The 17,336-nt window shown below is 36.3% G+C and overlaps 1 protein-coding gene across 3 annotated transcripts in view; it reads right to left on the bottom strand.

Annotated features, from left to right (window-relative positions):
• Positions 1–17,336, bottom strand: part of LOC150094750 (SPRY domain-containing protein 7) — a 139,937-nt gene that overhangs the window by 21,487 nt on the left and 101,114 nt on the right. For all 3 annotated transcript variants that reach the window (XR_016550115.1, XM_090410958.1, XM_090410957.1), the window contains exon 4: positions 7,233–7,335. Coding sequence is in view for 2 of the 3 variants with exons in the window: in XM_090410958.1 (XP_090267084.1) it covers positions 7,233–7,335 (103 nt within the window). In the remaining variant the exon portion in view is untranslated. The remainder of the gene's footprint in view (positions 1–7,232; positions 7,336–17,336) is intronic.

The following is a 17,336-nucleotide window of genomic DNA, read 5'->3' as shown; positions in this document are numbered from 1 at the left end:
TGCTAAAACATGACCTTCCTTTACTAAACCATGCTATTCCTTCCAGAGTATAGCTTGTCTGTCTACCTATTTCTGTATGGGAGTTCTTACCAACTTCTCTAAAATCTTAACATCGCATCACAGATACTGATAGATAATTAGTCGACACATCAATTTTTGCACTACCCTTGTACAACAAAACTTTCACACATTCCTTCCATTTCTGTGGTATCTTTCCTGAGCTGAGACTTCAAGTTATACAAATATGTGACAAGCTTAGCCAATTTGATTGAACATTCCTTTAGCATAGATGCTGATATTCCATCTATCCCTAGTACCAAATTCTTATCCAGGTTATACAACTGCTCTTCATTCTCATGCACCTCCATCTCTTTATCCCATGTAGTAGCTCTTGTGCACCATATTATATATACCTGTTTGATATATCTTAGCAAAGTTATTCTTTCACATTCATTCATTCATTCATTTGTTCTTTCTTTCTTTTGCTTGCAGCATAATGATAAAATTCTTTTGGATTCTCTTTAACCTGAATAGCCAATTTCTTTTCATACTCCAATTTAGCTTTCTGCACAATACTTGTTATTTTTCTGGCCTGCACTTTATATATTTCATAACTCCTCTCACTCTTATTCTCATAATATTCTTTCTATATCATCTTATGGATCTGTTGCTTGATAAGGATGCAGATCAATTTCACTCTCACCCCATTTATTCTTCAAACTCTGGGTATACAATCTGATACTGCCTTATTTAAGTACTTTTTCAAAGATTCCCATGCATTGCTAATATCCTTCCCATTCACTAAGTGATATCATTTAGACTAAAGACAGTATTCTCCTGAGTCTGCCATAATTTCCAGCTTTATAGTTCGGCATGAAACCCGTTCTAATTGGAACAGCAATATGATTAGATACTTCCCAAGAAAGCACAGCATGATCACTGTCACCAACTGGCAGTAAAATAGTGATATTCTTAACAGAGATCCTTTCTAATGCAATGAATAAACCTAACACACACACTTTTGACCTCTCATTCCTTCTTTCACATGCTGCTTGAGAAAGTTGTCTATCAACAATTCAATAAATTCCTCTTCATTCTTATCATGAGATTTCTCTTCTACACAATCAATGTTTGGATAATTAAAGTCACCCATAATGATCACTTGTCTAGTATCCATGAGGCTAAATTAGCGATGCATCTCACTGTCCCATACAATCGAGCTGCCATGTCTGTAGTAACATCCCACCATATAGCCTCAAACTCATTGCTATATTATTACCAACATTGTTTTCTTGCATTTCTACCCTAACCGAACTTAAGTCATCTATGATATACTAGAATACGGTTTCATGACAGACAAAGGTGCATGCTATCTCCACTGTTATTCATTATCTATATGGATTACATTATGAAGGAAATGGCACTAAACCTAGTAACAATATTGGAAATGTGTTCAATGCACTTCATGCAGATGAAGTGCATTGAATTTTACATTCCTAAATAAATCCAGTACAGGTCTTTGGAACTAACTAAACTGAATAACTACTGTAACAAATATGATAAGAATATCAACAAAACAAAAGAACAATGAGAAATAACTGTATTCTCAATGAAGAATCTAGAGAACAAGCAAAACATCTAGTCATTGTTTTTTAAGTTAGAAAGCAAATTAAATATGGAGATCAATAACAAAATAAGCAAAGATGATACGATTGGAAGTATTTGAATAATTTAGATAGAATAAGAGAAATTAACACTAGACCAGCATTATATTAGACTATGATGAAATTAATTTTAACTGATGAATTTGAGAGCAGCGAACCTATCGCTCTCCAAACTCAGTCAACCATCCTGACCTCTTCAACTATCTCTCTCTCTAAAGCTCAACTTTCTATAGTCGAAATACCCCAATAGTGAGGTCATCCTTCTTGGAGAAGAATGTCCACAACTCACATTGGCTCCCATTCTCTAGTTTCACTGATCAAGCAGGCAGGGATGCTGAGGTGTTTATCATCAGCAATGACCTATCCAGGTATACTGTAGTTGTCGGTTCTCCTTTTGGTAACTTGGACCACAACCTCATACAAGTCTCTTTTGCCACAGATAATAACTTTGCCATTCTTCCTTTTCATTTGACACATCTTGTGGTGCTCAAATATTAGAATCCTCAAGATATACCACGACCAGTGACCTGAACTCAGATCTCCTAGCTATATCCCAGTGGGACAAGGACAACCTTGCGAACTGCAATGCCATCAAAACTCAATTCTGTCAGTTCTGTCTGATCTCTCGCAAGAAAAAGCTTGTATCCCTCTCCCTTATCTTCAGTAATTTAATACTGAAATATCCAAAAAAATTGGATTTTTCTTCTTGGAATGACTTGCACCTCTGTTCTTTCATGACACAACTACATTTCAACTAAACCCATCAAAAAACTTGGTGTACTTTTTCGTACAAGACCCTACTTCACACCTTCACAGCTGCTAACTCTATAAAAAGCCCAAATCTGCCCAGCCATGGAATATTGCTCCCATATTTGGGATTGTGCATCAAAATCCTCTCTAAAATTGCTCGATTCTATCCAAAAAAGAACAATCCAGCTAATTAATGATCCATCTCTCACATACCCGCTTCATTCCCTCCCTCACTCACAGAGAGAGAGGGGGGGGGGAAGTCCATCCTGAAATTCACCAAACCAACTTTGCCTCCTCTTTCATTCCTTCTACTTCTGTCCTTTGGAAGAGTCTCCCCCCCACTCTGCCTTCCCAAAAGATTACAACACTCAGCTGTTCAAGCCAAATGTGAACAGATTCTCCTTTCTTCTATTCATCTTGCCCACACATGGCACATCAGTGCAATGCGTGGATCAGACAAAAAAAAAAAAAAGGATTTAAAACCATTTATGAAGAGCTAATCTAAGATAGTAGTCAAACAAAAAGAAAAGAAAGGTTAGCAAAACAGGTGTTTGAGAGCAAGAAAAGGACACACAGGAAGACCAATCTAAGTGAACTGATGCAGTTAATAGTGCCAAGACAAATGCAGATATAACTGGAGACTTGACAAAAATTAATTTCGGGGAAGACCATGGTATTCTATACACCTCTTGGATATATCAAGAAATGAATAATGAAGATGTTAAAAGGTTTAGGAGATGTAACATTTTCAACTTATTATCTAAGGCATCTTCAGTATACTAACAATGAACACAATTAAAATGAAAATAACAGAAGTATTTTAAAAAGCACCAACACAGCATATAAGACAATTAAACTGTCAACCAACTCCTAATTAAAAAAAAGTAATAATAAAATAAAAATATATGCATACCAACATAAATATAAGATAATAATTAGAAATTCACAGAAGCATGACAACAATATTTTCCATAAAGAGAATAACTGAAGGCAATTAGATCTGTTTAAATTCAGGCCCAAATTTAAACAGATATGATTTCCTTCAGTTATCTCCTTTATGGGAAATATCATTGTAGTAAGGTTCAGTAAATTCCGTATTATTATAATAAAAAATAACTAACACTGGGTTTATAGGTCACAAATAATTATTTAACAAAAACCTACTAGTTTTGCCACTTAAGCTAGTTGCTTCATCTGGGCTGGGATGAGCACACAAATATACAACAAACATTAAATATGAATCATTACATAACTAAAAACAGCGAATGTATAGGAACTGTTACACAAAAATGCAAGTAAAACAGAAACACGTGGAGCACGGAAGCTGGCACATGGGAATGGCCATGTGCCAGCTTCATATACATTTAATTTCTGATCATCATAAATTATCCATCCTTTTGAGAATCTATATTCATTATCTAAGTTTTTTTTTTCAGCATCTTCTGTCTCATCTAGAATAGATATCTTGCATAAGTTAGTATTTTGCTGGAGATCAACAAACACAGTCCACATCTTATAATGCATAGAAGTATTCAATTTTATTCAGGAATAGATCAATTTTTTACTCACTATATCTCCTCTTTCTGAAGATGGAATGAAAATATTCATATAGTGTGAAAAACATTTCATCCCCAATAGATACTATACTGCAGATGCTAAAAAACAAGTTGTTTCATTGCATCACTAAACACAGTGTATTATATTTTGCAACAATTAGCGTAATTAGAGACAACCGGAATGATTTTTCATAATGAAAAACACCACCCCTCCCACAGACACTATGCTGTATGCATAATGCTATAAAGGATAATATGTAAAAACCACTATTTGTGACAGATACAATGAATGCAGAGTTCCAGGAATTGACTGGGCCACAATTGTGCACAATAATTCAGAACCAAACACAACACGGGTTCCCATGTTGACTGCTATATGCAAGCCCCACGTTACTTGAACTAACATGCAGCATTGCCTTCAGTGGTGCAAAGACCAAGTACAGTGGGATGTGGAAGCTTAGAAAGCTGTATTATGGAGCAATGAATCATACTATATCCTCTATCAAGCAGATGGACTGGTGTGTGGGTGTGGAAGATGCCTGATGAATGTCTCTTACCAGTGTGTGTGTAACCCCAAGTATGAAATTCAGAGGTGATAGTGTGATGGTATGGTCCTGTTTTTCTTGGTTTGGCCTTGAACCTCTGTTTGTGGTGCCAGGAAAATGATTGTGGCATTTCTGTGTCATAGAAAGCTGCTACTATAACTGCATGGTTTGTGGACATGAATGCCACTACACTTGATTGGCCTCCACAGAGAACCTGGATCTCAACACTACTAAACATCTGGGAGATGAACTGGAATATAAGGTGAGGTCAAGAGACATCTGTCCCATAACAGTCCAGGACCTTTGTAGTCATAGCAGTGAAATGAGATCCTACATCTTATTAAGGGTGGCATGGCTGTTGTTACTCAGACTATGGTGTACAGTGACTTCTTTCCAAGCAGTGTATAACTAAATACATTTGTTCTAACGTCCTCTTTTAAATATTTTGCAGAAAACACTTTGTTAATGTTTATAAATGCAGTCAATAGGTGCAGAAAGAAACTGATTTATATAAAGCATATTTTCTAAAGGAAATAAAGATAGATAGATATATATATATAAAACTTGAAATTACTTCAGACTGCATTTGAGATTTTTGTTATAGTTAAGACAGTTCACAAATGCTAATTTTACAAACAAAATTCTACCAAAAAAGCTGCAACTAATGTGGTGTATAAACTTTGTGAAAAGGAGCCCAGACTGACATGCCTGGTAAACTCCTGCTGGTGGTGTCTGCATGTGCAGACACTGCCTAAGATGGATGTGTTAATACTTTTTGAGCTCCTAGTTACTTTGACTTTTGTATCGAAGAAAAACTCTTCACATAATAACCATGCCTTTTATTTGTTTTAAATTAAAGATGCCAAAAGGTATCTCAAAGGTATTGTTTATCAGAATAATCCTCTACCACGTCCATTCCTGCTTGCATACTTTCTTGCATTTCACTACCCACCATATCAGCTCATTTGATCACAAGAAATGTCCCTCACAATCAGATTATTTCCTCTAAATTAAAGATGTTAAGAAATTATATTCTTGTTGTTTAATTTTGATGGTGTATATCAGAACACAGAATTATAAGTAAATAATTATTTATCGACTTATTGCTGATATTTCACTGGTGTTATAACCAGCATCTTCAGAGCACAAAAACATAGTTTGTCACAGTACGTGAGACTACAACAACATAGTGTAACAAAGGGACTAGTTTAAAAAATTGTAGCAACAACACAAAGACTAAAGTAATAATTAGGCACCCTCTATCAGGTACCAAGTTATGTCTTAAGATGACTGTCTCCCAAATCTTAGGTAAATTTATACAGCCATATTTGTTGAGATTCGGAGCATGTTTCAAGGCTTCTGTTGCTTCTAAGAACAATCTCTCTGCTTGTAAAAGCTTCAGTGCAGTACTTTTGTTTTCTTCCAGTTGATCTTGTGTGCAGGGGTATCCAAAGCATAGTCTGCAAGGCCCAATTTGCCATAGCGATAGTGCTGGATGTATCTTTTATGTTCATTTCTGATGCAGATGTCCACAGTTCTTCCTGTTTGACTGTAGTAAGCTTGATCACACTAGCAGGGTACTTTATAGTCTCCTGGATGTGATAAAGGAGGGATGTTGTCCTCGTGTGAATGGATGAGAGTTGCTAATTTGACACATGGTCTGAATACAGTGCATAGTTGATGTTTATTGAGAATTCTAAATATCTTTTCCGCTATGCCTCTAATGTGTGTGTGTGTGGGGGGGGACAACTGTTTTGTTGTAGTTCTCCGTGGTGGATGTGGTGGATAGTGGGAAGGGGTTTTCTTGGGAGCATTTTAATATTTTATTTATCTTATGAAGATTATAGCCATTGGCCAAGAAGGCGTAAGTGAGCCAGTTCAGCAGCAAGAGCATTGTCGTTGGAACAGATTGCTCTCGCTCTGTGGGTTAGCGTTTTTAAGATACCATACTGTTCAGAAGGATGATGATGTGATTGTTTGTGTAAATATCTCCCTGTATGTGTGGGTTTTCTAAAAACTGAGAATGATAAGGTACCATCTGGAAGACATTATCGCTATGACAAGTCAGGCCTAGCAGACTTTGCTTTGGATACCGCTGCAGACAGGATCAATTGAAAGAAATCAAAAGTACTGCACAGAAGTTTTTACAAGTCAGAGAGATTGTTCTTAGAAGCAACAGAAGCCTTGAAACATACTCTGAATCTCAACAAATATGGCTGTATAGAGACAGTCATTTTAAGACATAATTAGGTACCTGCTTTTTTTTTTTTTTTTTTTTTTTTTTTAATTTAAGATAGAGGGTGCCTAATTAGGACTTTAGTTTGTGTTGTTGCTACAATTTTTTAAACTAGTCCCTTTGTTACACCATGTTGTTGTAGTCTCGCATACTGTGACAAACTGTTTTTGTGCTCTGATGATGCTGGTTATAACGTCAGCTAAATATTGACAATAAGTCAATAAATAATTATTTACTTATAATTTACTTCTATATATATATTCTGATATATACCGTCAAAATTAAACAACATGTACGACGAACACATAAGCCTTTTTACAAGTTTCAGAATCATATTCTTGGTTTAATCCTTTATCCAAGTGTAAGCAAAGTTTGAACATGGGATACTTGTATACAGAGATTAATAACTTCGCATCAATTGCCTTAGTGTCACACCTTTATTAGTATCCTACCTTTTATTAATAAATCTTGTTTGGCTTACCATATAACACAGGATATATTTCTCCTTTGACACCAGTAGCTGGACACTGGAGATTCTTTCCATTCAGGTAAAAATTCAGCTCAACGTGGTCATAAGTAACTCCCTAAAATTAAAAAGACAATGCATTACAACACAAAAATGTAAAACCCAAATAAGGGGTGATAAAAATATAAATTAACTTTTATGCAAATTGAATGAAATATTAATTTTAATTCTTCTTTCACTCTGCCTTATCCCATGTTAAACGGGGTCGGTGCACCAATCTTTAACCTTCCTCTTACAAGTTCTCCGGTCCAGGGCATCCTTCGGACTCCATCCTTTCTCCCTAAGATCCTCTGTCATCTTATCCCTCCACCTGAGCTTGGGCCTGCCTCTTTTCCTCCTTCCCTCCAATTCCATATACTCCACTCATTTACCAACATACTCCTCACCCTTCCTCTCAACATGTCCAAACCACCTCAGCCTACTTTCTTGTATCTTCTTGCCAATTGGTCCCACCTTAACCGTCCCTCTGATGTAGTCATTCCTTATCCTGTCCTTCTTTGTCACATCACTCATCTATCTCAACATCCGCATCTCCGCTACCTCCATCTTCCTCTCCTGTGCCTTGGTTATAGGTCACATCTCCGCACCATGGAGCATTGCTGGCCTCGCCACCATCTTATAGAGCTTTCCTTTCCTCTTACAACTCACTCTCTTATCGCACAGGACCCCGCTCATCTTCCTCCAATTCATCCAACCGCTTGTTATTCGGTGCTGTATTTCCTCATCCAGGTCACCATTCCTCTCGACAACTGACCCAAGGTACTTGAATTTCTTCCCTGAAATTAGCCTTTCACCCTGGAGTCGTATGACGATATCCTCGTCACTCCCCGTTGACATATATTCAGTCTTCACCCGGTTAATTCTCATGCCGCTCTCCTCGAATGCCTTTCTCCACTCTTCCAGGGTATTTTCAAGCTTTTCTCGGGATGATTCGCATAGAACAATGTCATCAGCAAACAGCATGCTCCATGGTGCCTCCTTCTTGACATCCTCCACTAGTACATCCATGACCAGGTCAAAGAGGTAGGGGCTCAGAGCTGACCCTTGGTGTAGCCCTACGACAATAGGGAACCCTTCTGTCATGCCGACACTAGACCTGACCTGAGTTTCTGTTCCCTCATACATCTCCTTCACTAACCTCGCATACTTCTCCGACACCCCCTTCTTCCTCATACACCTCCATACCTCCTGCCTGGCCACTCTGTCGTATGTCTTTTCCAGATCTATAAACACCATGTGCAGATCCACTTGCATCTCTCTATATTTCTCCATCAATTGCCTTAGCGCAAATATTGCATCCGTTGTCCCTCTTCCTGGCATAAATCCAAACTGCTCCTCACCAATTTTCGTTTCCTGCCGTAACCTTGCTTCAATTACTCTTTCCCATATTTTTAATGGGTGTGACATCAGCTTGATTCCTCTATAGTTGCCACAGTCTTGAACATCTCCTCTTCCTTCGTAGATTGGGACGAGAATATTTTTCCTCCATTCCTCTGGTATCTTTTCCTGTTGGGCTATTTTACACATCAGATCCCATAACATATCCACGCCCTCACTACCCAAACTTTTCCATACTTCCTCAGGTATCTGGTCTGCTCCCACAGCCTTTCCATTCTTCATTTTTCTCAGTACCCAAACCACTTCCTCTCTACTTATGTCTTGCACCGGTCTCTCATTTACCTAATTTTAATATTAATTTTAATATAACAGACTAATCTGTCATACACAAAGATGTAGATATCTTATTATATCCACATAAAAAGTCTTCAAATTATATTAATTGCAAAATAGTGGGAACTTCCCTCACTTATCCTATCAGCAGCTGCTCATTTAATATAGTAACTGACATGTTATCCAAATGCTCAATATATGGCTTGTAATATAAACTGCTCTTCTCTGTTGACTGAATCCCATAATGACAACGATGATACAAATACCACACTAGCAAAAGCATATGCATAATTCCATCAGTATATCTCAAGACCGTTTGAACGGTAATAATTTGTTTTTGCCTAAATGATTTTTTTCTCAATGTTACTTATGTCTCAGAAATTGTCCTAAAAAGGTAATGAAACAAGTTATCTAAATAATTAAATAAATATTAAAATATTTCTCATATCAGTCTTTCTTTAAAGTGTTCAAAAATTAGCCAGAGGATATATACTTTTGTAAGAAACTACTGGTTATCTGCAGACAACATGTGTATCATAAAGGATAAAATCAGATTTCAAAAACAATTCCTATACACTTTATATAATAATGTCAAACATTTTGCTAATGTATAAAATTAACAAGTTTTTTCGGTATCTTTTATCATCATCGATTACTGATATGTGATATAAATTAAGTTTACATTATTAGTAGCACAATTTTCTCTAAAATTAATCTACTATTTGTCAGGTCTCCAAATAATGTCAAATCTTACAATTTGGATCTTACTTCCAAGGCCCCAGTAAGTGCATCAATCCATCTACATAGTCTTTCCTCAAACAGAACATGCTAACCTCTTCTCTCCCATTACCCTACCTGGTCTGTTCATGCATTCTGGAATGCTGAAAAAGTTATGTTCTTTTCTAATATTCTAATTTTTAACATGCTTCTACCAGCCAGCGATGTCATCTATTCATTCTCGTAATTCTTGGATATTTTTTTCAGAACTCTCATATCTGTGGCCTAATCTTTGATCAGCTATTTCTTAGCAAAATCTCAGATCCACAAATTAAAACTGGTTTGAATACTATCTTTACATATACTGCTAGTTTAGTATTTATTCAGTACAGCTTTCACTAATGAGAATGAAGTCTCAAGTGAGATCTAGACCCCTGCAGATACAGATAGCAAACTCAATGATAAAAATCATTTTTATACATAATCAAATTCACGATATGTAAACCCAGAAGAGACATATAAGATATTATAGTAGTGCAACATGAAGTTAATATTAGTACTTAATTCCTATCGACAATTTCTCTCTAAATTAGTCTTATCTGTCAGAACTCTAGTATCATCAGATCATATATTTCTTCTATGACACTTCATACTGTATTAATCCACCTGGATCTTGGTACTCTTCTAGGTCTTTTTCCTATCATTCTGGCAATAAGCACTTGTTTTACTGACTGTTCCTTTCCCATTCTGCTTAAGTGACCATGCTACCTGAGATCAGCTAATATCCTTAATTTTTAACATTATTCTGTAACTGATGAGATCTGTTCACTCCCTCAGAACTCACATCTGTAGTCATCAGTCTTTGATCAAGTTATTTCTAACCCAGATATCAGATCCATAAGTTAAAATTAGTTTTATATAAACTGATTCAGTTGACTCTCTATCAAATTAGTATAGCTAATTCTGTTGTTCATTTCCAGATTTAATTTGCCATCTTCACAAAAACTGTGCTTAAATAGCTGAAATAATTCACTTGTTCTACAGGATGCAGTTGATGATTTCAATGTTCCTGCCCATGTACATAGGTTTTTTTTTTTTTTTTTTCAAGTTGATTTTTTATACCAAATTTATTGCAGCAATTATTTAATTTAGTTAGGGAATCCAAAAAACTTCTACTAAATTTATTCAGGAGTATAACATGATTTGCATAGTAAAGCAAAGAACCAAGTGGAATATCTCCAACTGTCATATCAGGACTAATGATGACACTTTTCTTTATTGTGCATACAAAGAATAAATAACACTGGACATAATGTACATTTTGTCACAGACTGAATTTAACATCAAACCATCTTCCTGTAATTTCTTCAATTCTACCTAGTACTTAAGGGTCAAAACTGTATAACTGAGAGGAGACCTCCACATAGCCTTTAAAGGAATGCGGAGAACCGGCCAGGTCTTCTGACCTAATGTCCAATCCTCACCATCTCGTGGTGCACCCTGTTGGGTATCTACCTGGATACTGAACGAACGAGGATGGACTAGCAATTTGGGATTTAGCTGACCAAACTGTATTCTTAGTGACTTAAACCAAAATACAAAATGATGGTACAACATGACAAAATTTCATGCCAGCTATGGTGTCACCTGGTTAAACAAGGCCCAAGATGTTTTTGCCAGGGAACCACGGCAAACAGCGAAAAGTCAGCTACTGGAACAAATCTTAAAACACACCTCAACTCAACATCACCAGAGTTAAAGATCGGTATTATCAACATAAGAAGCCAACAAAGAAATGGAGCTAGCAGAGGAATTAGATAAGTACCAGATCGACATGATAGGGAGTAACTGAAACAAAAAAGACAAAAACTGGTGAGATCTTTCTGAGCAATAAATACAAAATGTTATATTCAGGTGACGAAAATCAAAGAAAAGAAGGAGTAGCCATAGTATTCAACACTAAATATGAGGCTAATCTTCTTGAAGATTAGCCTCATAGCCAAATATCAGAATGGGGAACTGGACAATGAGACATATTTGTGCCTACTGTCCCACAGAAGGTTCTACTAAGGTAGAAGTGGAGGAATTTTTTGATGCTTTAGAAAAAGCAACTGACACAATGAAAAAGGAAAAGTTGGTCCTTTTTGGGGATCTAAATAACAGAGTAGGAAATGATTGTCAGACATACAAAAATATTTTTGGAAAATTTGGAGAAAAGAGCAAAACTAATAATAATGGCAAATACCTGTTGGTTTTCTGCTGAGGACATGGACTGGTTATTACTAACACCATGTTCCAAACATAAAAATGTGCACAAATTCACATATCGAGAGAAGAGGCAAGGAATAAGAAAAGTCTCATTGACTAAGTTATTATTGATAGTGATGTTTTCTCCCTGATGCAGGTCACCAGAGTGTACAGAGTATTTGAAATTGGAAGTGATCACTATTTAGTCTTGAGCAGGATAAAATTGAATTTCATACTGAAAAGAATAACATGTAATAAAGTTTTTCTCAGATGTGAACTGTAGACAAAGATTATTGAAGAAAAAATGAAAGAGTTTGAGAACAGGAACTAAACCTTGGAGATTCAGTGGCAAGCCTTGGAGAAAACCCTGATTGATTCAGCCAGAGAGGCATGTGGTGAGGTTGTCTGCAAGGAGAGAAAAATCAGAACTCCATGGTGGACACAGGAAGTTAAAGAGGCAGTGAAGGAAAAGAAGAAAGCATCAAAAGTTCCTGGCAAATACCGTATTTCCACAAAATTAAGACATAACTGGAAAATAAGCCCTAGCATGATTTTTCAAGATGCTCGTAATATAAGCCCTACCCAAAAAATAAGCCCCGGTTAAGATCGTCAGCCAGACGGACGCATTTAGTACGTCCATTGCAACACATGATGAACGTATTGAATTATAAAATAATAATATTAACATATAATTAAATATATTATTATTATTATTTCGGGCAACTCCAAGGAGTCAACAGACACATCAAGGGAGGCCTTAACATCATGTCAAGAACAACTATTCGACATTCACACAGTATCTATCATACCTCACCTTGAACTCATTCACGGTCATAGCACCCACAACAAACTCTGGCAGATTATTCCACTCATTTACCACTCTCCAAGTAAAAAACCTAGCTCTAATGCCCTTGTTAACCACATTCTTGTCCAGCTTCCATGTATGGCCAATAGTCCTTCCACCACCAGTCCTATTCTCAAAAATATCTTCTGGATTAATCTTATAGAAACCCTTCAGTAATTTGAATGTCTCAATCATATCACCCCTTTTCTGCCTATCAACCAATTTTTGCAACCCACAAATCTTCAATCTGTTCTCATAAGGTTCATTCCACAGACCTGCCACCATCTTGGTCACTCGTCTCTGGATCCTCTCCACCTCTTCCCCATCAAGAAGAAACTCTGGACTACTGCACCCATATCTGGGCACAGTAGTCCAGATGGGGTCTTATCAGGGCTGGATATAGAGGAACAATAACTTGTTTGTCTCAGCTTGTTAAAGTATTTTTCAGTAACCAAGTGATTTGATGAGCTGATTTAGCCACTTTTGCAATGTGCCCCCTAAACTTCAACTCCCTATCCACCAACACTCCCAAATCCCTGGCCTCATCAATCTCCTGGAGTACGGTTCCACCAATGTGATATAACTGCTAATCTTTTCATTCCAAAATGCATAACCTTACACTTTGCCACATTAAATTGACATCCATTTTCCCTAGCCCAGTCCTCCAAACTATTCAAATCATCATGCAAAATTTTGACATCCTGTGCACTCACAATTGCTCTTACCCAACTTTGCATCATCAGCAAACAAGTGAACACTTCCTCTCAGATCCTTTCCTATATCGTTAATGAGCAAATTGAGAAGTAGTGGTCCAAGAACAGAACTCTGCGGCACACCACTAGTCACAAGCCATGTTTTGGACTCCACTCCTGAATAAACCACTCTCTGGTATCTTTCCATCAACCACCCTCCTATCCATCTCACCAACCCTATATCCATCCCCATCTGCTCCAGTTTACTGATTAGTCAGTTACCTCCCTACCATCAACATTCTTTAAAATCATTCTGCTATATAAATTTTTCATTTACTTGCAACATATCGAAAAAACTGTTTAGGATTCTTCTCTTTAGCCTGCATGGCCAATGTTCTGCATTTCGTAATCCTTTTTTGCTTTTCTTACCACACTCGTTACCCTTTTGGTCTGGACTTTATACTGTTCATGTGCTTGCCGGTCACCTTTTTCTTTAAATTCCCTCCATAGTTGGTATTATATAAATAAATAATGGTATTATATAAATAAATAATATCATTGACATTAATACTTAAAACAAATGATAATATAAATTATGATTAAGTATTTGTAAATACCCAAGCAGGCGCCTGACGAAAGGTAAACGCCAATGTAAAGAGATGAACTCGAGACTTATTGTTGAATGACCAATCGGAATACAGACACAACGCACGAATAACATGCGCACTTGATAACGAACGGACATGATTGTATCTAAAATGAATCTTCATAATTCAATACATCGTGTGTTGTAAAGGACGTACTTAATGTACATGTTGTACATGAAAAAATAAGACATCCCTTGAAAATAAGCCCTAATGAGTCTTTCGGAGCAAAAATTAGTATAAGACCCGGTCTTATTTTCGGGGAAACACGGTAAGTCATCTTGTGCTCTTAGAGAATACAGAGACAAATGTAAGAAAGCTAAAGACTGTGTAAAACTAGCTAAACAAAAGTCATGGGAGGACTTGGGCAAGAACATAGAAAATAAATATCAAGAAGGTAGCAAAATATTCTGGAGGTTGTTGAAGAAGCTTAGAAATGGAGGAAAGAGTGCTGTAAAAGGAGTTAGAGATGATAAAAGTGACATGAAAACAGAAGAAAAAGATATCCTTGATGTACGGAGTAATTACTTAAAAAAATTGCTAAATGAAACAAGCAGTGATAGCACAGTGGTAAAAAACACTCAAAAGGCATACAGTCTGGAATACATATTCATACTTGAAGTAGAAAAAGCCATCAAAGGCTTGAAATGTGGAAAGGCAGCAGGAGGAGATGATATTTGACCAGAAATGCTGAAGTGTGGTGGTATAAGAGTCTTACAGTGGCTGCACTGCATAGTTCAGAAGGCCTGGACAGAAGGACAAATTCCAGATGATTGGAGTAGAGTTCTCATAGTACCCATATATAAAAAGGGAAATAAAACTGAATGTGAGAATTACAGAGGTATTTCCCTAGTGAGTGTTCCTGGTAAGATTTATGCAAGTATACTTGAGAAACGGTTGAGAAGAATTATGGAAGAAAAGCTTGGTGAAGAACAAGCTGGATTCAGGCCAAATAGAGGATGTCAGGATCAGATCTTCACAAATAGTTGAGGCTGTGAATCAGATCTTCACAAATAGTTGAGAAGTCATGGGAATATAACAAAGATCTGTATTTAAGTTTTGCAGATCTGGAAAAGGCATATGACAAGGTTCCAAGAGAGAAGCTATTCAGTTATCGAATAGCGTATATTCACTACACTACAGTAATATGGCATCAATGGGGCATTATATCAAGCAATTCTTAGTCTTTATTTGAGTTGTAAGTCAGGAGTTACAATTGAAGCACAGGAAGATGGTTTAATGCTAAATCTGGTGTGAGACAAGGATTCACATTATCCCCCTCTATTATTCATCGTCTATATAGTTCACATTATGAAGGAAAGTGGTATTAAACATGATATCAAAATTGGATATGTTAATGTCAGCTCTTTGCTTTATGCGGATGATGTTATACTTCTAAATAAATCCGCTACAAGTCTGCAAGATTCCCTGACTAAATTGAATAACTGTTGTAATAGATATGGTATGAAGGTCAGCAATAAAAACACAATAAAAATATGCAGAATCGTTGAAAATGTCAACTGCGTTGTGAACAGAGAACCTGTGGAACAAGTAAAACATTTCAGCTACTTAGGCACGATTTTTAGTAAAGATGGTAAATTAAATATGGAAATAGACAACAGAATCAACAAAGCGGGTATGGTAGGAAGTCAATTGAATAAATTCATACGGAATAAGAGAGAAATTAGTCGGAACACTAAATTAGCTGTATACAAGACAGTGTTCAAACCAGTTTTAACTTATGGATCTGAGAGCTTGGCAGAAGTAAAACACTTGGCCAAAGACTATTCCTGAGAAAGATTAGAGGCATGAACAGATGGCATCAATGGCAATATCATATCAAAAACGAGAATATTAGGAAAGAACTTGACATTATCAGCATCCAGGAATGCGTTAGCAGAGCTAATCTCAGGTGGTATGGTCACTTAAACAGAATGGGCGAGGAAAGATTAGCAAAACTAGTGTTCTCTGCCAGGATGGCAGGAAAACGACCCAGAGGAAGACCAAGATATAGGTGGATTGATACAGTACAAAGTGCCTTAGACGATAGAAACATAAGATCTGGTAATGTTGGAGTCTTGACAAGTAACAGACTGATTTGCAGGAAAATTGTAGATAGGAAGTTAGTAATGATGTAAATTTTTCATGTAGTACTATCATATCCTGTACACCCCTTGAGGGTACATGGCAGGAATTTGATGATGACTTACAATTCAAATACAGACTGTGTACTTTCTTAATATGATGTATTTTATGTCATATAATCATAATATTTTGAACAGTTTTTGCTTGGCACCTTGTCACATGCCTTTTCCAGATCTACAAAACACAAAAAACTTAAATACAGATATTTGTTATGTTCCTCTGATTTCTCAAATTAATGAGAAAAGTCAAACCACTGGTTTTTGTTCCTCTCAGTAATTTTTTTTTATTAAAAAAAAATTACTGAGGAACAAAAGCCAATCCTGGCACTTAATGACCATTGTTTTACTGCACTTTCATCTTCACTGCATTGGCTCTGAATCCCAGCTTCATGAACTTTTTGGTATACTGATTTGTTGTGGTATGCACATGGTATATATTATGTAGTAAAAACAAAAATGTTGTCATTAGATTTGATGATACCAAGATTAAGTAGAGGCAGAATGAAAATCATCTGAAGACAACTTCTCAGTGGAATATGAATTGACTATTTGAATTGTGTTGAAATGAATAAACACTGAGTGTGACATTAACTGTAGAAGAAATAACATTTTGAAGCAGTTTACACCAGATCAGTTTTCAGTAAGCAAGAAAAATCTGACTTGAAAGAGCATTTAGAGGGATAATGAAGATCAAACATGAAATAAATTTTATGAAGTGCACTTTACATTTTTTATATTAAACTGTTTGCCACTCATACATTTGAGTTCATGTGGTTACAAGTAAACACTGGGCATAATTTTTTTTCATGCGAATGGAATAACCAGAATAACCACTAGATATTTGTATTTTTGATAAATAACTGTTCTCATAATGCTTGTGGGCATTTAAATCAATAATTACATTTTATAAAATACCCAGATAAATTATTTTTAATGTATTAAAGATACAATAATATACAGTAATTCGCCAACCTTTAGTTGTGAACTATAATTCAAATGTTATTGAATAAAGAAATGAAAGCTTGAAACCAAGAAGTAACCATTAGACCTCATAGCAACATCTAAAGAAAACATTGATTGGTAGATGCCAAAGGCATATA

Source organism: Typopeltis vanoorti, chromosome 21, assembly GCF_054136105.1.
Source record: "Typopeltis vanoorti isolate ZY-2024b chromosome 21, IOZ_Tvanoo_1.0, whole genome shotgun sequence".
Classification (NCBI taxonomy): Eukaryota; Metazoa; Arthropoda; class Arachnida; order Uropygi; family Thelyphonidae; genus Typopeltis; species Typopeltis vanoorti.
This window is presented reverse-complemented; position numbering and strand designations above follow the sequence as displayed.